This window comes from Kogia breviceps, chromosome 4 (assembly GCF_026419965.1).
Source record: "Kogia breviceps isolate mKogBre1 chromosome 4, mKogBre1 haplotype 1, whole genome shotgun sequence".
Taxonomy (NCBI): Eukaryota; Metazoa; Chordata; class Mammalia; order Artiodactyla; family Physeteridae; genus Kogia; species Kogia breviceps.
In genome coordinates, this window is record NC_081313.1 from 34,227,707 (window position 1) to 34,254,648 (window position 26,942).

A 26,942-nucleotide genomic window follows, 5' to 3' on the forward strand; every position below is an offset into this window, starting at 1 on the left:
ATGATCTATTCCCAGAAACTTATCTGTTTCTCAGTTTTCTCATTTGTAATATTATAAGAAAACTACTTCTCCTCCTACCTCACCTGGTGATTAAGAGGATCAAATGAGATAATATATGTAAAAGCACTTTGAAAACATAAAGCATTACAAATATAAAGTAATATAAAACGCCTACTAATACAGAAATGGTGCTCAAGCATGGGGTTTTCTGGGCCTTTGCTTACAAGAAAGAGGAGTTAAGTGAGTCTAGCTAAAATAATTGACTTTTGGGAATTCTCTGGTGGTCCAGTGGTTAGGACTTGGCACTCTCACTGCCAGGGCCCCAGGTTCGATCTCTGGTCGGGGAACTATAATAAAATCCCATAAGCCGCATGGCACAGCAAAAATAAATAAATAAAAAGTTGACTTATCTCTCATCACTAGAATACGTTTTGCCTGGTTGGAGCCTTTTCTATTGCTTAAGAAGACTGATGCTAGATAAAAAAACACATGGCTGCCCTGGTTAACTTCCTGATTTCAGGCTTTACCTTACCAATAAATAAGCCAGATAACACTTACAAACACATTTCTGACTAAAAAGAAAACAGGAAGCTAAAAGCCCTGGTTTGGAAGGCTGAGAAAATGAGCCTCACCTTGCCCAAAGTCTGTCCACAATTCTTCTCCTGCCCTCTCTCCAGGATGTGGGGGGCACAGCTCCAGAGGAGATGAAAACCCAGGGCTGCAGGGCCCTTCCAAAAGCCAGGGACACAGGATGACTCCAACTCTGGACCATTTCCGTAGCTCCTGGAAACTCTGCCAGACAGCAGGAGCTGCAGCTGAGTGCCAGACCCAGGTCAAGTTGGAGAAGTCCTCACCCCATCACCCCAGGATACAGACATTGTAAGTAAGAAACTGGCCTCAAGTATGACATAAAGTCTAATGGGCAGGAAAAAGCAAAATGCTTCTAATAAAGTGAGTCTATCACTACACAATTTTATTAAAGTCAGATTTATTGACAAAGGCATTGAGTTTGTAAAGAAATTATAAAAACTGTGGCAAGATAAGCAAGATAAACAAGTTGCTACATGTAATCTTCCTTTCTTCATGGTTGCCCCCAAAATAGGCCCACCAAACTGCATAATCATTTCACTACTTCTACACAAATTCATATTATTCAATTTAATTTTTTCATTGATTCTCTTCAAACCAGTTATCATTATTTTATTTCAGTTCTACTTAAGTTCACTGGTCCTTTAAAAAATACTACTTAGTGACATTTAATATATTCAGACTATAGAAATGGAAACTATGCCATAAATCAAGGGTCTGCAAGCTTTTATCTGAAAAGGGCCAGATAATATTTCAGGCTTTATAGGCTCCATACTGTCTCTGTCACATATTGCTTTTTTTTTTCTTTAAACAACCCTTTAAAAATATAAAAATTTCTTAGCTCTTAGACAATACAAAAACAGACCCCGGGCTATAGTTTATCAACCTTTGTTGTAAATAATAATTGTGAACTAACAGCATATAGAACATATATAGTATACGCAACATGAATCAGCCTTTCACTTAAAACAAATCACACTGGTTCAACAGGCTTCCTTTTCCCAAAGCAGGTTCTAAAACTAGGAATGCTCTATATTAGAGAAGAATGACGTATATGTCCTATTTTTATGAAAGAAAAATTCTGCCCAGATATTTTTTTCTCCCCTCTTAGGTGGTCAAGGATAAAAGATGTTCACTAAGAACTAATGAAGCATCACTTAGAATGTACATTTTTACAATGAAATTCAGAAGCCTAGGTTAATACTGTACAGACTGATAAAACACAAATTTGTGAAACCTCAGAAATTATAGACACAAAGCCGAAAAGCCAAAAATAGCTAGAATAAAATTCACCAATCCATCAAAAAAGGAGGATGTATTATTAAAATGACTTTTTTAAGGATCTCTGCCCTAACAATAAAAATTAGCAATTCTGGAAGGATAATGTCATACAAATGACTTGCTGCAGTTGGTATTGCTACCCCACAATGCAATGAAGTCCATTGTAGCTGAGATAAAGGAACTCTTACAGAGTTGCTGCACTGTTACCAAGCAACAAGAAATAAAATGTCAGAATTAGCACTTGATTTAATTTTACCATCAACAAACCATACTTCTATTCTGCTATTCTTCTGGATGTAAATGGTCATTAGGCTAAGAATTATTAATCTATAAGAGTACACACACACAAAAATGCAGTGAAGTTAATACCTGGCATTCACTAAGTTCATGTTTTTTATATTTACTGCTTCCTTGGTAGAACAGCAAATAATAACAGAAGAGTGATTCTATTACTGAGAAGGTTATTTTGTCAAAATATTCAACTAAATCTTCACTAAATACATCTTCATTAGCATTGAAATATTCTCAAATCAGTGTTGCATTTTATGAAAATTCAAGGAAATGAATGAATTGTCTTTAAATACTTTAATACTTCAAAGTAAGTAGAGTCAATCACTTCATTTAGTTTAGTTGTGTAAGGATATTATCACCTGTCAAAGCAATGTACATCTGGCTGAATTTGTAGCATGAAGAATTCATAGATATCTCTTTCAGAGTGGTATAGCAATCACTTTTTAAAAAATGAAATCTAAAAGCATTAATAAAATCCTATAACTGAAAAAATAAAAAAGAAAAAAATGTAAATTAAAGATATTATATAATTTAACAGACTTAAAAATCAATCATTGTAAATGACATCCAAAGCTCACCACATCATCCCTAAAGTTAACACTTGGGAAGGTGACTGTATTATGACTTAGGATCATGAGGTCCCAGGGTTCATGGGGGGTTGGTGGGAAGAGGGTGTTCCTGCTTTTTGTATTGTATCAAATAGCTCTGTTACCTGCCTGTGTTTTTAAAGAACTTGTGTTGAGTGTTCGAGTCAACTGGCCTGTGTGAATGAAGTAAAGAGGATTAGGATTAAACAGGTTCTCGCTGTCCTTATCTTCTCACTAAGGAAGAGAAGTAGAGAGCATTACCAGGTAAATACTAAAGTGCTGTGAAGGGCATTTACTATATTATGCTTCACACAGTGAATGTCAAATTTGACATTTCAGCCAAGTTCTCATAAATATCATGTCTCCAAGTCAACCAGCAATTTTGTGCGTGGGCATAAATTCCATACAGGCATGGAGCGACTAGTTTCTCTGTAATATCAAAAGGCATTAGCAATCTTAAGATTAAGAATACAAGAACCTTAAGAGGAAAGGAATTATGTTTATCCCTTGGGCAGTTTCATTTTTCCTGAAGCAGGATGGAAGATAACCAGTCTCTAAAACATCGATACACTAATTGGGCCTGCTTGGTGGAGATTAAATGTTCACAGGATCCACTGAAGTGATTAGGTCGAATGGTTAAAATCCACTGTATTCCCACATCCTAGTGTAAAGTGAACTAACCACCAGTTTGACTTCTTCTGCAAAGATAATTCATGAGGTGTTGTCAACACAAAGTTCTCCAAACAGGGCCAGAGAGTCACAAAAGTCAGGAGGCTCCAATCTCAAATTCACATTCTCCATTCATCTCAGAGTTTTAAAGTCAGCTTTGGGCCTAGTCATCTTGGGAAGTACTACAAATGAACTAAAAACAGAAATCACACTTCACACAGCCTAGGAAGATACTGCCATGATTCTCAAGACAGCCACCCTCATATAAGACTCCTCGGCCCACCACCTCCGACCGAAGAAAGGGGAGTCTGTCATCCCCAGTCCTGAAGTCCGCCAGGAAGGCTCTGTCTGCTCCCCTCCTTCCACCGCCCACCTTCCTCATTTCCCAGAGGCCTCCGCTCAGCTGTCATCTCAGTGGGGCCTTCTGCTACTGACCAACCCATTCAAAATTCCACTTTGGGGAACTCCCTGGTGGTCCAGGGGTTAGGACTCCACGGTCCCACTGCTGAGGGTCCGGGTTCAATCCCTGGTCAGGGAACTAAGATCCCACAAGCCACGCAATGCGGACAAAAAAAACAAAGAAACAAAACAAAAAAAATTTATCTTTCTTCTCCTGACATTTCATGTCCCTTTTCATGCTTTGTTTCATCTCCTTAATATTTATCAATATCTAATATAATATATATTTTACTTATTTATTGCACCTATTGTCAGTCTTGAGCATTATAATGTAAGCTGATTAGGGATACAATATCTGGTGATTATTTCAAAATACTACAAGAGGAGGCAGGAGATGGGGATGAAGACGGGGCAGAAGTGATTGTGGGTTGACAGTCACTGGAGCTGGAGGACGAGCTCAGATGGGTTCATTACACTCTTCTGTTTACTGTTGTGTATGTCCATTAGCCTTCATAATAAACATTAAAAACAAAATTTGTAATACCATTTACACTGCTATTTTCACCTTTCCTCATCCGCCAATCAGGAACAACACATATCTTCTTGGCAGGATGGCAGATGTACCCCTAATCTTTTCCTCTAGTTAACCTCCTCTGGAGACATGGCATGTGCCAGGCACTAGTACAGAACGCAGAAGTCACAGGTCCCAAAGCTTGGCTCTTTTAAACAAAAAGTATTAGGATATCTTTGGAAAATAATTTTCCGTATGTCCATACCTTATGACTTAAGAATTATTTTTAAGGGACTGATAACCACAATATTCCTGACAGTGGCTCTCTCTGCAGGAAAGGCAGGCAGATGAAAATGAGAATAAGCAATCCGCTAATCCTTACCTTAGGTGCATTCGTAGGTCTTCAATTTATTATTGTGCTTTATAACCCACAAAGGCTACATGTATATAATACTTGTATGCATCAAATATCATGTAATATGAACAATTCTTTCATAAGCAAATATATAAATATACCATAATATAAATATAATAAAAACAACTTTATTGAAGTCATGGTAATGAATCTGTTTGTCTTAACTAAAAGCTGAAATTAGCCGAAGTAGCTGAAGAGGCCTTGCACAAACCTTGCCATCTTCCAAAACCAGCCAGGGCACACACCTGAAGAAACTAGCTGGGTTATTTTGTTCACAGGTAACCTCAACAACCGTCGGTGGCTGAGTCAGATGACCTTTCCTGACAGCACAGGCATGCCAGGCTGCTTGCAGGAGACAAAGCATTAACAGGCTCCTGAGTGAAACACTCCCACCCCTCCCCCTGAGTTTTCTATTGTAAGTTGCTTTAAAAAAAAAAAAATGTAAAGACAGGTAACTTCCCAGAGAAACACAGCCTCATTGGATATGCACCCAGGAGACTGGCTGACAGGCTCATGGGAAGTTGAAGGGTTAACAGACCACTACAAAAGCCAAATGAGTTCCACAGTACTGCTGTTATTCATACACATGGAACGCAATGCCAACAGTTGTTCCCTGGCTGGCTGGTTTTGCACTTAAACTTGTGAAGTTTATCAGGGAAGATTCCACCCACTCAAAGAGGAGGTCCAGAAATAACACTGTCTGTCCTAAAAAGAGAAATATCTTTCTGGCATGTATGCCAATATGTGCACCCACTTGTACTATTTTCCCCAAGTAACTACCCCCAGTTCCTTAAGAGACGGGAAAAGAGACAGCCAGCCTTCACTATGTCACAACTTTGTGGCGAAACATGCAAATGGCTCCAGGTTTTAAGAATGCAAATGTAATATCCATATCGGTTAAAGGGGAAAACAGACATAATTGGTTTTCCACAACTCATAAGTTTGTTTAGAACACATTTGAAAGGCAAAATTTTTCCAAAAAGGAGCAATATCCCACTTTTAGAGAAACCAGAAATAATTCATGTCAAGGGCTAATTTGGTATTCTCTTCAATTCAAGATAAATATACTGGTTTACCTCTTGTCAAATGGAAGAGAAATTATGAACCAAAAAAGCAAGAGACAGCTTTATGTTCCTTTGCCACCCTGCTTCTTTTTTTTTTTTTTTAAATTTATTTATTTTTGGCTGCATTATGTCTTCGTTGCTGTGCACGGGCTTTCTCTACGAGCGGGGGCTACTCTTCATTGCAGTGCACGGGCTTCTCATTGCGGTGGCTTCTCTTATTGCAGAGCATGGGCTGTAAGCACGTGGGCTTCAGTAGCTGTGTCACATGGACTCAGTAGTTGTGGCTCACAGGCTCTAGAGCACAGGCTCAGTAGTTGTGGTGCACAAGCTTAGTTACTCCACGGCATGTGAGATCTTCCCGGACCAGGGCTTGAACCCAAGTCCCCTGCATTGGGAGGAGGATTCTTAACTACTGCGTCACCAGGGAAGTCCCCTGCTACCCTGCTTCTAGGTGCAAAAAGACTTTAAGATATCTGAGGGAATTATCATTAATATTTTAGGTATTTATAGTTCTACCCCTCTCTTACCTCCCATAAAACTCAAGTTATAGGGGGTAACCAGGGACAAAGGCTGAAAAGATGCAGCACCAGGGAGTGGAGTGGTGCTTTAAGAGACAGGCTCTAACCCAGATCCTGCTACTAAAAAGTCCTCCATGTCCTCATCTATAAGAGAAAGGAGATGAGCTAAGAGTTCTAAAAAAGAAAAGGCTTTGTCTGAAATGTAGGGTGTAGTCATTGTTAAAGCTCCCACTGCTTAAGATACTGCAGTACAAGAATAGACATTCAATCACCATGTTCAGGGAAGTTTGTGAAAAGCTGCACAGTTCAGAGAGGTGACACAACAGAATGAACAGAATCCAGAGGAAGACTGAATGAATCCACAGGGCTATTGATCACAGGATGATGCTTTTCTCAAAGCCCTCTTGGAGGTAGATAGTGCAGGAGGCAAAAAGACCAAAATTGGAATAACTGGCAAGGAAAGCTGGGGGTAGAGGAATATATTGGCCAAAATCTCGCAATCTGCTTGATTCTAATAGTTAGCATTGAAATGGACTACTTCCAGAGATTCAATACCTTTCAAGATTTTGAAACACTATCCATTGATGATGATTTGAGAATATTTCATAAAAATAGTGGAAAAGTGCAGACACCCCGGAATCAGTCATTCTGTGGTTCTATCCTAGCTCCATCTAGCTGTGTGACATTGGGTATATAACCTAACCTCTCTGTGCTTTTAAGTCTTTATCTGTAAAATAAGGATAATAATGATTCCTACCTCATAAGACTATTGTTAACATTAAAAAAATTAACAATAACCATGAAGAATACAGCACTAACACATAATAAATACTTGATTAATAGTAACTATTATTATTGTTAATATTTAACAGGCAGGAAAATATGCAGGTAATTTAAGATCTCTGAAGACTCCTGTGAAACCAGCTCATAATCATCCATCTCACTAGGACCCCTGTACAATAAAGTAGGATAGAGCTACAGGAAAAGAATTACAGAGTGCTAAAGGCCAATGCAGGTGACAGAGTGCACAAAACATAAAACAGAAGAGGAGCTGGAGGTCCAGGGTAGTCACTATACTAAGAATAATACAAAACTCACAGTCCAGATAGATTTTTTGTTATCAGAAGACACCCAATCTATTCATCATCCCCAATTCCAAATTATCTTCTACATGGAAGAGCACAAGTTCTTACAATTCAACCTAAAGGCATGTGGACCTCCTCTACTATGAGCATGCAGAGGGAGCAGGCTTACAATAATTTATTGTCTAAATTCCTGTTTTGCGTATATTCCTAAACTAGACTGACAAATTATATTTCACCTTGATCCTTCCAATTAGGCTCTGTCCAATCAAACTTTCTCCAGTGATGACAATATTCTTTATCTATGTTGAGCAACACAATAGTCACTAGCATATGTAGCTACTGAAGAGAAACTGAATTTCTACTTTATCTAATTTTAATTAATTTAAATTTTAAAAGTCACATGTGGCTAGTGGCTACCATGTTGGACAGTGTGGGTATAATCAATTGGGAGTGGCCATCAGCAGCACTATACTGAAAGGGCTCCTACTGTGAGTCTGTGTCTAATAGGACAGAATGCTGTGAATCAGAGATGTCTGTTCTAGGACACAGGGAGGGCAGCTTTTATCATATTTGCAGGATCAATTAAAGGATTTTGTCTGCCCTTCCCTTATGCCAACAGAGAACCTCTCTTTCTTAATATCTACATTAATTCTCAGACAGTAGAGAGTCACTTCCTGCTTTTGGAAGAGATAAGATTGGCTGAAAACAACCAGATTATAAAAGAAGGAAAGAAAGAAATTCACCCAGGACAATGCATACTGCCCCATGGTACTCAGAGAAAAAATATTGGTTTGTGGCAGTTTTACAGAAGTACATACAATCAAGAGAGGGTTAAACAACTATCAACCATTTTAAGCTACGCTATAGGCTTTTTTTCAGTACTGTTACAGATGTGTGTAATGGACAGATCATTAAGATGATTCAATTAAAAAAAACAAAAGATCGCACAGAGAGAGTAAACCACATTATCCATTTTAAATGCAGAAAATATACTGAAACTGTTGCAAAAGAAACCACCCTGCCAGTGTTGAAAGTACCACATGCCCCAGCACTTTAAAAATAATACACTTCAAATACTGTAAAATTAACTACACTTCCATAAAAGAGGAAGAAAACAAACAAAAAAAATGAAGCTAAACTATGGCTATCTACTAAAAATAATAATATACTTCACTTTCCAGTAGAGAAACAGAATTCTAACATTTGATTATTGGATTATGGCATGAGCTTCCCTGGTGGTGCAGTGGTTGAGAGTCCGCCTGCCAATGCAGGGGACACGGGTTCGTGCCCTGGTCCGGGAAGATCCCACATGCCGCGGAGCGGCTGGGCCCGTGAGCCATGGCCGCTGAGCCTGTGCTCCGCAATGGGAGAGGCCACAACAGTGAGAGGGCCACATACCACACACACACACACACACACACACACACATACACACACACACACACACACACAAGAATACGGCAGCACTGTCTCCATGAAATACCATCTTGGGCAAGCATATGGAGGAATGAAAAAATGCCAGGTAGAATACTACCCTCACAAGAAAAATCAAGAACATATATTCTCATTTCCAGATCACAGGATGCGTTCCTTATAAAGCCCTCCCATGGGAAAGCTATCTCAAACGCCCAGGAAAATTTGGTTCCAAAGTGATCCTCAAAGCCTAAATGAATCATTTTGAAGTCTCCTTTCAGGTTCAAATATGTATAAAGAAAATGGCAAGATTTTGGTATAAGCACCATTTCTGTCCCAGAACTTGAACCTGGGAAGGTTCTAAAATTACTCTAGTCTCTCCCAAACCTACCCACCACCAGTCCTTCCTATCAGGAAGCTTGCACAAGCCTTTTAGATAGCCTCATCTACCAGAGGGCAGACAGCAGAAACAAGAAGAACTACAATCCTGCAGCCTGTGGAACAAAAACGACACTCACAGAAAGACAGACAAAATGAAAAGGCAGAGGACTATGTACCAGATGAAGGAACAAGAAAAAATCCCAGAAAAACACCTAAATGATGTGGAGATAGGCAACCTTCCAGAAAAAGAATTCAGAATAGTGATAGTGAAATTAATCCAGGACCTCGAAAAAAGAATGGAGGAAAAGATCGAGAAGATGCAAGAAATGTTTTACAGAGACCTAGAAGAATTAAACAACAAACAACTAGAAGAATTAAAGAACAAACAAACAGAGATGAACAATACAATAACTGAAATGAAAAATACACTAGAAGGAATCAATAACAGAATAACTGTGGCAGAAGAATGGATAAGTGACGTGGAAGACAGAATGGTGGAATTCACTACTGCAAAACAGAATAAAGAAAAAAGAATGAAAAGAAATGAAGTTAGCCTAAGAGACCTCTGGGACAACATTAAATGCACCAACATTCATGTTACAGGGATCCCAGAAGGAGAAGAGAGAGAGAGGACCCGAGAAAATATTTGAAGAGATTAGAGTCGAAAACTTCCTTAACATGGGAAGGAAATAGCCACCCAAGTCCAGGAAGTGTGGAGAGTCCCAGGTAGGAGAAACCCAAGGAGAAACACGCCAAGACACATAGTAGTCAAATTGACAAAAATTAAAGACAAAGAAAAATTATTAAAAACAAGGGAAAAACGACAAATAACATACAAGGAAACTCCCATAAGTTTAAGAGCTGATTTCTCAGCAGAAACTCTACAATCCAGAAGGGAGTGGCACAATATATTTAAAGTGATGAAAGGGAAGAAGCTACAACCATGATTACTCTACCCGGTAAGGATCTCATTCAAATTCAATGGAAAAATCAAAAGCTTTACAGACAAGCAAAAGCTAACAGAATTCAGCACAACCAAACTAGCTGTACAACAAATGCTAAAGGAACTTCTTTAAATGGGAAACACAAGAGAAGAAAAGGAGCTACAAAAACAAATTCATAACAATTAAGAAAATGGTAATAGGAACATACATATCGATAATTACCTTAAACGTGAATGGATTAAATGCTCCAACCAAAAGACACAGGCTCACTAAATGGATACAAAAATAAGACCCATATGTATGCTGTCTACAGGAGACCCACTTCAGACCTAGGGACACATACAGACTCAAAGTAAGGGGATGGAAAAAGATATTCCATGCAAATAGAAATCAAAAGAAAGCTGGAATAGCAGTACTCATATCTGATAAAATAGACTTTAAAATAAAGAATGTTACAAGAGACAAGGAAAGACACTACATAATGATCAAGGGATCAATCCAAGAAGATACAACAATTATAAATATATATGCACCCAACATAGGAGCACCTCAATACATAAAGCAACTGCTAACAGCTATAAAAGAGGAAATCAACAGTAACACAATAACAGTGGGGGACTTCAACACCTCACTTACACCAATGGACAGATCATTCAAACAGAAAATTAATAAGGAAACACAAGCTTTAAATGACACAATAGACCAGATAGATTTAATTGATATTTATAGGACATTCCATCTGAAAATAGCAGATTACACTTTCTTCTCAAGTGCAAATGGAACATTCTCCAGGATAGATCACGTCTTGGGTCACAAATCAAGCCTTGGTAAATTTAAGAAAACTGAAATCATATCAAGCATCTTTTCCGATCACAATGCTATGAGATTGGAAATAAGTTACAGGGAAAAAAACGTAAAAAGCACAAAGACATGGAGGCTAAAAAATATGTTACTAAATAACCAAGAGATCACTGAAGAAATCAAAGAGGAAATAAAAAATACCTAGAGACAATTAACAACGAAAACACGATGATCCAAACCATATGGGATGCAGCAAAAGCAGTTCTAAGAGGGAAGTATACAGTAATATAGGCCTACCTCAAGAACAACAAACATTTCAAATAAACCATCTAACCTTACAAGTAACTAGAGAAAGAAGAACAAACAAAACCCAAAGTTAGTAGAAGGAAAGAAATCATAAAGTTCAGAGCAGAAATAAAAGAAATAGATACAAAGAAAAGAATAACAAAGATCAATAAAACTAAAAGCTGGTTTTTGGGAAGATAAACAAAATTGATTAACCTTTAGCCAGACTCAACAAGAAAAAGAGGGAGAGGACTCAAATCAATAAAATTAGAAATGAAAAAGGAGAAGTTACAACGGACACCACAGTAATACAGAGCATCATAAGAAACTACTACAAATAACACTGTGCCAATTAAATGGACAACCTGGAAAAAATGGACAGATTCTTAGAAAGGTATAACCTTCCAAGACTGAACCAGGAAGAAATAGAAAATATGAACAGACCAATCACAAGTAATGAAATTGAAATTGTGATTAAAAATCTTCCAACAAACAAAAGTCCAGGACCAGATGGCGTCACAGGTGAATTCTATCAAGCATTTAGAGAAGAGCTAACACCCATCCTTCTCAAACTCTTCCAAAATATAGCAGAGGAAGGAACACTCCAAAACTCACTCTACAAGGCCATCATCACCCTGATACTGAAACCAGACAAAGATACTACAAGAAAAGAAAATTACAGACCAATATTACTGATGAACATAGATGCAAAAATCCTCAACAAAATACTAGCTAATAAAATCTGACAACACATTAAAAGGATCATACACCATGATTAAGTGGGATTTATCCCAGAGATGCAAGGATTCTTCAATATATGCAAATCAATCAATGTGATACACCATATTAACAAATTGAAGAATAAGAACCATATGATCATCTTGATACAAAAAAAGCTTTTGACAAATTCAACATCCATTTATGATAAAAACTCTCCAGAAAGTAGGCATAGAGGGAAGTTTCCTCAACATAATAAAGGCCATATATGACAAATACACAGCAAACATCATTCTCAATGGTGAAAAACTGAAAGGATTTCCTCTAAGATCAGGAGCAAGACAAGGATGTCCACTCTTGTTGCTATTATTCAACATAGTTTTGGAAGTCCTAGCCATGGCAATCAGAGAAGAAAAACAAATAAAAGGAATACAAATTGGAAAAGAAGAAGTACAACTGTCACGGTTTGCAAATGACATGATATTATACATAGATAATCCTAAAGATGCCACCAGAAAACTACTAGAGCTAATAAATGAAGCTGGTAAAGTTGCAGGATACAAAATTAATGCACAGAAATCTCTTGCAGTCCTATACACTAAAAATGAAAGATCAGAAAGAGAAATTAAGGAAACAATCCCATTCACCATTACAACAAAAAGAACAAAATACCTAGGAATAAACCTACCTAAGGAGGTAAAAGACCTGTACTCAGAAAACTATAAGACACTGATGAAAGAAATCAAAGACAACACAGATGGAGAGATATACCATGTACTTGGATTGGAAGAAGCAATATTGTGAATGACTATACTACCCAAAGCAATCTACAGATTCAATGCAATCCCTATCAAATTACCAATGGCATTTTTACAGAACTAGAACAAAATATCTTAAAATTTGTATGGAGACACAAAAGACCCAGAATAGACAAAGCAACCTTGAGGAGAAAAAGAAATGAAGCTGGAGGAATCAGGCTCCCTGACTTCAGACTATACTACAAGGCCACAGTAATCAAGACAGTATGGTACTGGCACAAAAACAGAAATATAGATCAATGGAACAGGATAGAAAGCCCAGAGATAAACCCACGCACCTATGGTCAACTAATCTATGACAAAGGAGGCAAGGATACACATGGAGAAAAGACAGTCTCTTCAGTAAGTGGTGCTGGGAAAACCAGACAACTACCTGTAAAAAATATGATATTAGAACACTCCCTAACACCATACACAAAAATAAACTCAAAATGGATTAAAGACCTAAATGTAAGACCAGACACTATAAAGCTCTTAGAGGATAACATAGAACACTCTGACATAAATTACAGCAATATCTTTTTGACCCACCTCCTAGAGTAATGGAAATAAAAACAAAAATAAACAAATGGGACCTAATGAAACTTAAAAGCTTTTGCACAGCAAAGGAAACTATGAATAAGACAAAAAGACAACCCTCAGAATGGGAGAAAATATTTGCAAAAGAAACAATGGACAAAGGATTAATCTCCAAAATATATGAACAGCTCATGCAGCTCAATATTAAAAAAAAAAAAAAAAAAACCCAATCGAAAAATGGGCAGAAAACCTAAATAGACATTTCTCCAAAAAAGACATACAAATGGCCAAGAGGCACACAAAAAGCTGGTTAACATAATTAATTATAAAAGAAATGCAAATCAAAACTGCAGTGAGGGGCTTCCCTGGTGGTGCAGTGGTTGAGAGTCCGCCTGCCGATGCAAGGGACACGGGTTCGTGACCTGGTCCGGGAAGATCCCACATGCCGCGGAGCGGCTGGGCCCGTGAGCCATGGCTGCTGGGCCTGCACATCCGGAGCCTTGCTCCGCAACGGGAGAGGCCACAACAGTGAGAGGCCCGCGTACCGCAAAAAAAAAAAAAAAAAACTGCAATGAGGTGTCACCTCACAGTGGTCAGAATGGCCACCATCAGAAAATCTACAAACAACAAATGCTGGAGAGGGTGTGGAGAAAAGGGAACCCTCTTACACTGTTGGTGGGAATGTCAACTGATACAGCCACTATGGAGAACAGTATGGAGGTTCCTTAAAAAACTAAAAATAGAATTACATTATGACCCAGCAATCCCACTACTGGGCATATACCCAGACAAAACCATAATTCAAAAAGACAGATGCACCCCAATGTTCATTGCAGCACTATTTACAATAGCCAGGTCATGGAACAACCTAAATGCCCACTGACAGAAGAATGGATAAAGAAGATGTGTTACATATTTACAATAGAATATTACTCAGCCATAGGAAGGAAAAAAATTGGGTCATTTGTAGAGAGTGGATTGACCTAGAGACTGTCATACAGAGTGAAGTATGTCAGAAAGAGAAAAACAAATATATGTTAACGCATATATGTGGAATCTAGAAAAATGATACAAATGGGGCTTCCCTGGTGGCGCAGTGGTTGAGAATCCGCCTGCCGATGCAGGAGACACGGGTTCGTGCCCTGGTCCGGGAAGATCCCACATGCCGCGGAGCAACTGAGCCCGTGAGCCATGGCCGCTGAGCCTGCGCGTCCGGAGCCTGTGCTCCGCAATGGGAGAGGCCACAACAGTGAGAGGCCCGCATACCGAAAAAAAAAAAAAAAAAAAAAAAAGAAAAATGATACAAATGAACCGGTTTGCCAGGCAGAAATAGAGACACAGATGTAGAGAACAAACGTATGGACACCAAGTGGGGAAAGCAGGGGGAATGAATTAGGAGATTGGGATTGACATATATACACTAATATGTATAAAATAGATAACTAATAAGAACCTGCTGTATAAAAAAAATTAAATTAAATTAAAAAAAGAAAAAAGTGAAAAAAAAATTTCATCTGGAGACTTCACCCAGGAAGGTCCATTTTACTCAAGTACCAAAAGACTTTTATGAGCTGGTCAGCCTAATAGCTTGATTCCCAAACAGAGTGTTCTAGTGAGACTGTAGCTAACCACAAAGCTCATGTTCCAGCAAAACTTCAACTATGATATATTTAAATAGAATCCTTCAACACCCAAAATGAAAAAGTGGTTATTGTTTGTCCTCCTTTGTGAAAACAAATGAACCATTGTACTTTTTCTTGAACTAACACATAACATCACCTTTGAAAATTAACAACAGGAAATCAGAAATAACCTCTTCTCTTACCTCCACCACTGTGGTTTCTGCAGCTTTGCACATCGGCAAGTTGAAATTCCTTGCACTTTTCCTACATTAGAGGAATAAGGAAGTGGAGAAAGAAGGGCAAAAATAAGAAGTGTCTCTCTCAGCTTTAATTATAGATTAAAAGAATTTCTGTAAACCAAGACTTTGTGAATCTTTTTAAAAGAGTGTATCATATTTTCAATAAGTCCTATAGCTATTTTATAAACAAAAACAATACGATGGTCACTTCATTCAATTTTATAGTTTTTTATGGGGTTAAGAGAAAGGGAATATTTTTCATATTCAACATAGTTATACACAGAAAAATAAAATGGATATTAATAAATCTACTCTAAAACTAATTTCTCTAAGTCTTTTACCTGAGATGCCACTTTGTTTTATAGTTAAATATTTCACTAAACTTGCTCGTGTTAAAATATTAAGAAAAGTAGCAAGTGCTTTATATGAGAAGGTATAGTAATTATACTCCTATTAAAGAGAAACCTATTACTGAAACTAACTGAAACATTCATGGGTGATTTGTGAGTCGTATGGATCAGTGTGGAGAACCAACTTCTAATGAAATTTTTCAAGCTACAACCCCCCCCCATGAGACCCTGAGGTGTAAAATTTTAAGAAGCAGCCAATTTTGCTGATGGTTCTGCATTCCCAAGTTCCTAAATTAATGCACTTCCTCTAATCATAAAAATTTTAATGTATTTTTGTTTCTGAGAGTGTAAATTGATAGGGAAAATTCTTTGGTAAAGAGAAATAATTCACAGCTATGTCTTAACAGCTCTTTGTGCCACCAATGTTTCTTTCACTTGGATTCAAGGATAGGTGTGTCCTCAAGAGACGAATCCTTGTGTACTTTGACAAGTTACCTTGTTGGACTCCACCAGACATCCAGCATCAAAAGCTCCAAGGGCAGAGTGGCCTGAGGTGCAGGCGTGCAGAGCCTGCCCACTTAACAATGGCCTAGACAGACCTCTGTACCAGGTGTCCCACTAAACATGAAGGTCAGCCTAGAAGTCAGTATGTTAAGAATCTAGGCCACCTGACCACTAGTGACAAGTACTCTCATTTCACATCAAAGCTCAATGGCTACTGAGCAGAAACTACAGGCATAAGGTCTGTACTCAGAATAGCCCTTGTGCAGTCTTTAGATAACAGGCAATAAAGTACAGGATAAACTCATGGAAATACTTTAAGTAATTCATTTCCATTTGCTACTATACAATTTCATTAATCTTTAAAAAACAACAACAACTAAGCTTTGCAAGCATTACATCAAGGTGTCAAATAAGGTAGACATCATTCAAAATGTCCTCTGTAGTTGCCAAAATTAGTTCTATCAAAAACTGGCTAAATCCCGGGACTTCCCTGGTGGTCCGGTGGTTAAGACCCACGCTTCCACCTCAGGGGGCACGGGTTCGATTCCTAGTTGGGGAACTAAGATCTCATACGCTGCGGTCCAGACAAAAAAGCAAAAACAAAACAAAAACAAATGAACAAAAAAATCGCCTAATTCAAGAAATCAAATACAGTATTAATGTCATAGAAGATCTTCAGAAATGAAGAAAAACATGAGAGTGATCACTGATAATTTAATTATGATCATACCAAAGCTGCATTTGGTAAAGATTAAAAAAATCACTAACTAAAAGCAGGAAAAGGCCAATATTATGAGAAAGATGATTATTTCTGTAACTTAACAGGTGATGTCTTCAAGACCAAACATTTTGAAAAATTTTTATGAGTATATTCAAACGTGGCACAATTTGCAAAAACAACTACATAATCCCTAAATCCAAGATACTGAAACTTGGTATTTAGTATGCTTAGGGTAATCAAAAGATATTGAAAGCTATTAAGTGGCTTAATATCTGTGGCTATCTAGATAACGAGAATGAGAGTTAAACATTGTTAAGGTTAACCAACTTCCCAAGACATAATCTTTATAAGCATTTCCTAGAAGACACCAACAGGCCTGGAAAAGAACTGACCTAAGTGATTATTAGCAATATTTTTCCAGACTATCAAAGTAACAGGCATTTTAAGACAATGCAAATAAATAACACTGTCAAAATAAAATATAATTGTGTGCTTTTGTCACATTTTTTAAGCATGTCACAACACTGTAACTAGTTTTGGCCACTAAAGTACACAGGGGCAAAAATAATTTGTATGTGACTATATACAAGGATATAGAGATTCAAATAGTTAACAAACAGTGCGCCACGGGTACCAACCAATCAGAACAGATGCCCTCAAGTGCATCAAACCAGCATGACCACAGAACAATGGTTCTGCACCCACCCACATACACACACACGGGTGTGTTTGATTTTAAACCATTTTTAAAATAAATTTTTAAATACCAAACACATTAAGATATCCATTTTGTAATCATAATTTCAGAAATATAAAGTTGCTGAAATGCATTACATTTAACATTTTTTAAAACCATTATACTTATACTACCTGAAAATCACATTTCCTGCTCGGTCTGCCTTCCAGGCTTTCACCAAAGCGAAATCCCCTGTGATTGCTTCCTCCAAAATAAAATGTTGACCATTAAACTCCCTCACCTGCAAGAGACAAAGAGGGCATTGTCAGGGTCTGCAGAGGTCTTGTTTGGTTGGGCTCCCTGCTCTGATAGAGGCAGATTATAGGGATACAAGCCTAGTTAGAAAAGAAGGGAGAGATTTAAACTGAAACTTCAAAGAAGAGTAGTGCAGACAACCAGGGCTTCGTCAAAATGGTGAAGAGGACACTGAGGGAACAGCATGTGCAAAGGCTCAGAAGCAAGAGGAAGCTTGGTAATTGTGAGGAACTGAAAGTTCCATATGCTTTCGGCATAGACTGTGTGTGTTAGCACTCACTTTATTATTTGTGTGAATAAATTACATACTGAACATGAAAAAGAGCCCCTCTTTCCCTCCACCCCAGAAAACCATGTAAGTTGCATGAAATGGGCAATGCATTGTTTTCCTACCTAAAATAGTTATAAAAATCCATTCAGCTCTTCTAATGAATCCATCATCCTTTGTTGAGATTTTAATTGGGATTCCTAAAATTGTAGACTAATTTGTAGAGAACTGACATGCTACATCCTCCCACCTGTGAGAATATAGGCCTACATTTTTTAAAGTCTTCTTTTACCTCCTTCAATAGTTTCATAGTTTTCCCTCAGAAAACACTTTGTATATATTTTCCAGCTTTATTCATAGGTGCTTCTTGGTGTTTGATACCACTGTAACTGTTATTCTATTACACTTTCTCTCTGTCATTACTGGTTTAATAAGGAAGGCTATTGATTTTTGTATGTTTATTTACTTTTAATTCTACTCCAAATGGGAGGGGAGGGGAGAAGACGCATAAAGCAAAACTATGCCGCGGCATTTTGTTCCTTTTTTCTTCATGGGGACTTAGCTCTGGGAATTGAAACAAAGAGGGGAAACAACGTCAATACCTCTCTCCATCACCACACAAGATGGGAGCCATTTGAAGGCCAAACTCCATTTTCATTCCTACTGCGCCCCCTAGTGGACAAATTGCATGCATTTTATAGAAAGCTGGAGAAAGCTCCAGTACATTTACTTTTCTTTAACTGTGGTTTAAAAAAAGAAATTCTTTCTTTTTTTAAAAATTATAGTTAATTTACAGTATTGTGCTAGTTTCAGGTGTACAGCAAAGTGATTCAGACATATATGTGTACACATATACATATATATTCTTTTTCAGATTTTTTTCCATTATAGGTTATTACAGATATTAAATATTGTTCCCTGTGCTATACAGTAGGTTCTTGTTTATTTATATATATATAGTAGTGTGTATATGTTAATCCAAAATTCCTAATTTATCCCTCTCCCTCGCTTTCCCTTTGGGCCATAAATTTCTTTTCTATGTCTATGAGTCTATTTCTGTTTTGTAAATAAGTTCATCTGTATCAATTTTTTAGATTCCACATATAAGTGATATCATATATCTGTCTTTCTCTGTCTGCCTTCATTTAGTATGATAATCTCTAGGTCCATCCATGTTGCTGCAAATGGAATTATTTCATTTCTTTTCATGGCTCAGTAATATTCCACTGTATGTATGTACCACATCTTCTTTATCCATTCCTCTGTTGATGGGCATTTAGGTTGCTTCCATGTCTTGACTATTGTAAATAGTGCTGCTATGAACATTGGGGTGCATGTATCTTTTCGAACTAGAGTTTTTGTCTTTTCCAGATATGTGCCCAGGAGTGGGATTGCTGGATCATATGGTACTCTACTTTTAGTTTTTTAAGGAACCTCCATACTGTTTTCCATTGTGGCTACACCAATTTACATTCACCAACAGTGCAGGAGGGTTCCCTTTTCTCTACATCCTCTCCACCATTTATTATTTGTAGACTTTTGGATGATGGCCATTCTGACCAGTGTGAGGTGATACCTCATTGTAGTTTTGATTTGCAATAAAACAGAATCATTTCTCTTTTTTTTTTGTTTCTTTTTGTGGTATGCAGGCCTCTCACTGTGGCCTCTGCCATTGCAGAGCACAGGCTCCAGACGCGCAGGCCCAGCGGCCATGGCTCACGGGCCCAGCCCTCCGCGGCATGTGGGATCTTCCCGGACCGGGGCACGAACCCGTGTCCCCTGCATCGGCAGGTGGACTCTCAACCACTGTGCCACCAGGGAAGCCCCAGAATCATTTCTTAAAGAACAGTTTCCTTAAAGACATTATCCCACTTTCCTGTTAGAAAAGATTAACGAATTTAGGGAATCACTGATCAATGAGGATCATCTTAATATGAACTCAGACAAATTATATGAAAGATACTTGTAACCTACACATCAATATAGTTTAAGTCTTCTGTATTTCAGCCATCACCAAAGATGATAGTTGAGGCCTTTACATACAGATCTAGAGAACTACATATACATCTAAATATATGCTAAGCCAAGGCAAAGTAAAAACATTGGCATTTCCTTCTATTCCAGTTATCTAATTTCCTGAAGGGTCTACATATCAGCAGTTGCTAAGTGTTCACTATCCTAAAATTTTAAAACAGGGGAGGAATTGGTTTTGTCAAACTAGCTGTTATATTCACTTGAAAGAGTTATGCACTTCAGAGTCTCCACTTCCTCATCTTTCAGTCCTTTCTTGAATCCACTCTAGTCAAATTTTCACCATTCCAGAAAAATCCTCTTCTCCAGAAAAATCACTGTTTAAGGTCACCAATGACCTCCACGTTTCCAAATCCAATAGTCAATTTCCAGTCCTCTTACCCAACCTCTTCATACTCTGACACGGTTGATCACTCCCTCCTTTGTAAAGGTTCCCATTTCCAAATCACCGAACTCCCCTGGGTTTCCTCTCTACTCACTAGACACTCCTTCCCATCTTATTTGCTGCTCCTTTTCCTCTTTTCAACCTTTCAATGTCAGGCCTCTTCTAAACCCTTAAATGCAAAACAGCTGTTCTCTGTCTACACTCCAGCCCCAGTCCTATGGATTTCAACACCACATGCTGATGCCTCCAAAGTTCCTACCCCAGCTCTCAACCCTCCCGGAGCTGAGCTCGAGCCTACAGAACACCTTCTCTTGGAAGCTAATGAATGTCTCAAAAGCACCAAGTCCAGGCAGAGCTCTTTGATTACCCCTATGCTTGGCCCATTTTAATAAGCAGCATGCTTGATTCTTGTCTTTTCTTCCTCAGTAAATCCTGTTGGCTCTACTATCAACATATTTCCCAATTGCAACAACCACTTCTCACAAATTCCACTGTTACCACCTTAGTCTAAACCACCTTCCACTCCCACCTGGATTAATACAGCCTCTTCGTCCGTCTCCCTGCTTCTGCTGTTGGGTCTTCAGCAAAAAAACTCACTACCCAACAGCCACACCGCTCTTTCCAAAATGTAACTCAGATCCCATCACTGTCCCACCATCTTCAAAAGACTCTGCTGTCCTCTCACCACACTCAGTAAAGGCCAAACTCGTGTGGTCTGGCTCCTGCCTCTCTTTAACCTCCAACCCTACCACTCTCTCCTCATTCACTCTGTTCCAGTCTCACTGCCCTGCTGTTCCACACATGAGGCAAGCCTGCCCTGGGAACCTATCTTTCCTCTTCCTTCTGACTAGAGCACAAACCTATAATCTTCACCCAGCTCATTCCCTATTTTATTCAGGTCTCTACCAAATGTCACCTACTCAGAGAGGTTTTCCCTGACCCAGCCTGGAGCACACCTTCCTGACCACTCATCATCCTCTCTGCCTTTGCCCTACTTGATTTGTGTTCACAGCACTCCCAGTATTGACACTGTGTGTTTGTCTATTTGTTCCTTGTCAGGGGGACTTGGTCTAGAACACCCCTTTTTCCACCACACTTAGACCAGTGCTTGACACACAGAAGGTCCTCAATACCTATCACTGACCTAAGGAATTCACTCATTTCCTCTTCCCACCATAATCAAGGACAACGAAGAGCTAACAAGAATCATCTCAAGAAATTATTGTTGTATTCCTAGGGGATGCAGACAAAAATGACAAAACTGCTAGATTCCTACACCTGACTCCAGGCTGAAATGAACCCAGGCATTCAGAACAGATTCTAGTCTATCCTATGTTTTCACCAGGAGAGTTAATGCTGTCACTTCTAGCAAGCTCTCAAAGCATTCACTCGATTTTGCCAGGCATCTTTACCTATATTAACCAAGAGCCATCTTAATAATTAGGTTCCTGTCCTTTACTTTGTCAAAAACTTTTTAAACCTAATTAGGCAGTAAAGAAAGAAATGAGATAGAGTATGAAAAATTTTAACAGAAGCTTTGAGTCAATATAGGTCACTCTAATCAGAAAAGCAAAGCTCCAGGTGGAGGATGCTGCTGGACAAACACTGGACAGCAGGGGACAAGGGCATGATCTTTATCTTCCCTCAAAACACGGATGTGCAGCGCTAACATCCCTATAAGCAGAAAGGTGATAAAAGCCCTTGATTTACTAAATTTTCGCTTCCCTAGAGATAAGCTCAGCATTTCTGCAACATTTGTTAACTCTCATGAGCCATGTGCGCAGGGAGAAGGGAAAGATACTAAAAATACAGCTGGTCTGTGTCATTTTAAAAACTGGCTCAAACCTGAGTATCTCAAATACCTATATCTAGAGTTCTTTTCTTTTCTTTTTCTTTTTTTAAAGATTTTTTTGATGTGGACTATTTTTTAAAGTCTTCATTGAATTTGTTACAGTATTGCTTCTGTTTTATGTTTTGGTTTTTTTGGCCGTGAGGCATGTGGGATCTTAGCTCCCCGACCAGGAATTGAACCCACACCCCCTGCATTGGAAGGCGAAGTCTTAACCACTGGATTGCCAGGTAAGTCCCTATTCTTTTCTAATAAGTGAGTGAAGTTACCCAGTATAAAGATACCCCATCCTATCTAGCCCTTTAAATAAAACTAAGTTATTCAGTTATTCAGATATGTCCAGTATACAAAATGAAGGACAAAGGAGATAATATGAACCTTCTGTTCCATTATATAGTTAAAACTGCCTCCGCTTTTTAAGATTGTAGACAAACTTGTGATTTCTTTGGCTTTTTTCTCCCCCTTCAATCACATCCAGAAGGGGCCTGAGCATGAAGAGTTTAATACCATATATAGCATACATCTACCCTATTTTCCACATAAACATAATCAGCAATTATAAACGCTCCTAAATTTCTTGAAACTTACCATAAAACTAATCTTGACTTGTACCTCTTCTACGGATTACAGATTCTTTTCTTCTCATTTATTTATTCTGGTCTCTCTATGTGATTTAAATTACTAGCAGATGCTCAGTTTTAGCTAGAAATTTTACCTAACGTGTTTACATTATGGAACGAATGATAGTGTTTGTTCCCACACCGGTGTGGTTTTATACTTAGTTACCTAACGAGTCCACCTGGAATCCTGTGCTGATAGAGATATCCAGCTTTCTTACCTCTCTTGGCTTACTGGCAATGGCAATGCTGCCATCTTTGTTGTATTTGATTGGTGACCCTCCTTCTTGCACCAGGGTCCCATACCCTGTGCTGGTGTAAAACGCAGGAACTCCAGCCCCACCTGCACGAATCCTCTCTGCAAGCGTGCCCTACAAGTGAGAAAACAACATTGCATCAGAAGTCCATTAAACACACTTCTGTCTGCAGACACAGAAACACTTACAGGCACCATCCCTGTTTTCTAGGTGTTTATCAATCTAAACCACACCCAGCAGTACATACCGGTTTGTCTCGCTGACACCACACAGGCTAGAATATCAATGTAAAACAGTTACTATCTTTCTAGACAACAACCTCTCTATCTTAATCCTTAATGGAATTGCTTATTTGTATATTAGTGGTTTCAGCTTCCATGTCTCCACTGGTTTCTTGACATCACATTCTACATCAGTCTATCTGTAATATTTAAAAATAAATTTCCAAATCTGAAGTATGTAACTTTAACTGTATACATTAAAAAACATACAGTTATATTTTGTGTTTACTGTGTGCTCTATGTAGGCATGGCCTGAACCTTATCTTTAATAACAATGTTATGATTATATAATAATTATGTAAAACGTTCAAGCCTATCTAGAATTTATTCTAAACCATTCTCATAAGTATTTTATCTACTACATTATCTAACTAAGGAAAAATTCAAGCGAGACAAAGAGTACAACATACAGGTAAAATGGTTTTTAAAAAGCCAAGAGAGATTCAAATTTTGTTTCAGAGTAGGAACAGCTATATGTAAAGTTTTTTTGTATCTTCTTCTGATCATCTCTGTCCCCCTTCTAGGGACCAGTGATTTCAAACCTAAGTTCCCCAGCTCCTCCACCATCACCTGCCTTTCCACCTGGTTTTCCCGCAGGGTAATAACTCTGGACCGAACATTTCCTGACATGCTCCCTAATGTGAAACATCTTGTTACGGTCTAGCTACATCATATTCAGACTAGATAACTGACTAGCTAACCAGTAGTAAGAACAGGTTCAGATTTTGTTTTGTTTTGGCTGCGTCACGCGGCTTGTGGGATCCTAGCTCCCCCACCAGGGATCGAACCCGTGCCCCCTGCAGTGGAAGCACGGAGCCTTAACCACTGGACTGCCAGGAAATTCCCTAGGTTTAGACATTAATGATGGTGTGTTAATATTGTCCCAACCTGAAAACAATTTTCCACTTGAACTGGGGCCTTTAAATACTAAACTCAAAGAAGGGACTAACAGCTGGGATTTCAGATACTGAGTCGTTTGGAATAGGCGGGATATTCTAAGGAAGGATGGACCTGTGACATAACTGAAAACCTTCCAGATACCTGGTTCTCCATTCTAACTGATGGACAGAGGTGACTCTTCCCTGCACTTTGAGTATTTTAAGTTAATAACATCCACAAAAATTAAATCATCAAAACAACTATAATAACACTCCCTACTTTAAAATATTTTTTTATGTCCACCCTCCCTGAACACTATACTCCTCTTTGTCCAACTGGGCAAAGGCATGAAAATCGACTATTGCCACATACAGGCCCCCTGCAGGTACCACCAAGACCCCACATCCAACCCCCAAGGGAGTCCTAATCCCCACCACTTCATCAGTGCTTCCTCCCTGGCTCTCAGGCTGCAAAATGAGTTCCCAGAGCCAATGTTTACTCATGCACCACTAAGTTGGGGCAGGAAATTCTGACTTCTTTCAGCTTAAAGGAAGAATGTGAAAGAAATATTAAGGAAGTTCCTTTCCCATGTATATGCCCTCTGACAAAATAAGGGATAATGCAAAAGATTTTAAAAGGGCAGGGGCTTCCCTGGTGGTCCAGTGGTTAAGAATCCACCTTCTAATGCAGGGGACGCAGGTTCGATCCCCAGTAAGGGAACTAAGATCCCACATGCCACGGGGCAACTAAGCCCATGCACCACAACTAGAGAGAGGCCTATGTGCTGCAACTACTGAGCCTGTGCACTCTAGAGCCCATGCACCACAACTAGAGAAGCCTGCGTACTGCAACAAAGACCCAGCACAGTCAAAAAAAAATAAAAAAGGTAATTGAAAAGTTAATTTTCAATAGCTCCACAACTCAAAGGATATGTTACCTCAACCTATAATGTAAAGATGAAAACTATATGCTATGGACGGATTTGTGTTCCCCACCCTCCCAAAATTCACATGTTGAAGCCCTAACCCCCAACGTGCAACAAGGTTAAATGAGGTCATAAGGGTGGGGCCCTGATCAAAGAGGACTAGTGTCCTTATAATAAGAGACCCCAGAGCACTCACATGCATGTGCTCTCCCCCTCTCCCTCTCACTGTCCCTCTCCCTCTCTCCTCTCCCCCCACCAAGAACCAAATCAACCTGTACCTTGACCTTGTACTTCTCAGCCACCATAACAGTGAGAAATAAATTTCTCTTCTCTAAGCCACCCAGTCTGTGGTATTTTGTAAAAGTGGCACAAGTGATGAAGATAGTACACCTTTTGTTATTCTCAAAAAACTTTAAATGAAGATTGGATAAATCAAGCATGTGTATGCTATGAGAGGCACAGGTGCCAACACCGTAGAGTGATCAGGTGTGACTTGGAAAAACATTATGAAGCTTCGGGTAGAAAAAACAGTTCTCCCGTGCCTGCTCTCTCCAGATAAGCATATACAGTGATTTAATGATTGAATTTTTAAAAATTCTGCTATATTACATTATTACCATTTGATGAAGTCAGTGGAAATAATACATTCTATTGACAAAATAAAGCAGAGTGGTGGGCTCAGTTTCAGAGATGAAGGCAGACCTGTCAAAATGGAAGAGTAATACATACAACCTGTAGACCCTTGTTTTACTCATATGGCTTCAAAAACTTTGCTCAGTGACAAACTCTTCAATCAGTTAGGAGAGGAAATGGTGTATAAAGTGAGCAGAAACTTGCTAGATCAATTGCAATCACTGCTTCCTTTGTAATGGCATCAGCTCTCTAGACACCTGGGCTCTGATCCCAGCACTTACTCTGTGATGTAGTCCCTCCATGGCCTTTACTTTGCTATGTCTCAGCAAGACCAGATTCCCCACAAATTTCTAATTCTGTGATTCATAGGAATTGACTTGTAGGACAATCATCAAACATTCCAGCAATTTCTTTGGCACGCTCCAATGAAATATACATTATAGTGCCAAACTTAATATTTTATCCTGAAGCCTAGATATTTTCACCTTCTTTTTCAGTGCACAGCAACAAAATATTAGTTCTCTAGCAATCAAGAGGTGTGACCTATAAACACAATTCCTTGGTTTGGCAAAGAGCATTCTACCTTACCTCTCTTACACAATGAAATTTATAGGAGGAAAAAGGTAAATTTTAAAATAAATTAGTATTGTAAAGAAAGAATTTTTTTTACCTGAGGTGTCAGCTCTACTTCTAATTCACCAGATAAATACTGTCGTTCAAATTCTGCATTTTCACCCACATATGAAGAGATCATGCGTTTTATCTGCTTGGATCGAAGTAAAAGGCCCAAACCAAAGTTGTCAACCCTAGAAGGAAAATGCAAGCAGCTTATAATCAAAGGGACATTTGATAGAACATTAATATCACTTACATTCAAAAACTTGAAATTTTATATGACAAACCATTCACATTTCTCCTGACAACCTCCTTTTCTCCCAACTTCGACTTCACTCTCCCTCCTCATTCTCATGCCCACAAGTGGCCATTCCCACTCAACTAACTCTTTCCTAATTCTCAGAACGCATTTCCAAGCCTCTAACCTCCCCCCAACTGTCCTGACACAGTGAATACCTTATAGTAGTTCAGGTAACAGGTAACTGTCAA

At 38.7% G+C, this 26,942-nt stretch overlaps 1 protein-coding gene across 1 annotated transcript in view; it reads right to left on the bottom strand.

The window, feature by feature from the left end:
* Positions 1-26,942, bottom strand: part of OXCT1 (3-oxoacid CoA-transferase 1) — a 135,168-nt gene that overhangs the window by 97,631 nt on the left and 10,595 nt on the right. The window contains exons 4-7 of the mRNA XM_059060897.2: positions 26,509-26,644; positions 23,085-23,234; positions 17,593-17,699; positions 15,112-15,172 (exon numbers count right to left, since the gene is read on the bottom strand). Of these exons, the coding sequence (XP_058916880.1) occupies positions 15,112-15,172; positions 17,593-17,699; positions 23,085-23,234; positions 26,509-26,644 (454 nt within the window). The remainder of the gene's footprint in view (positions 1-15,111; positions 15,173-17,592; positions 17,700-23,084; positions 23,235-26,508; positions 26,645-26,942) is intronic.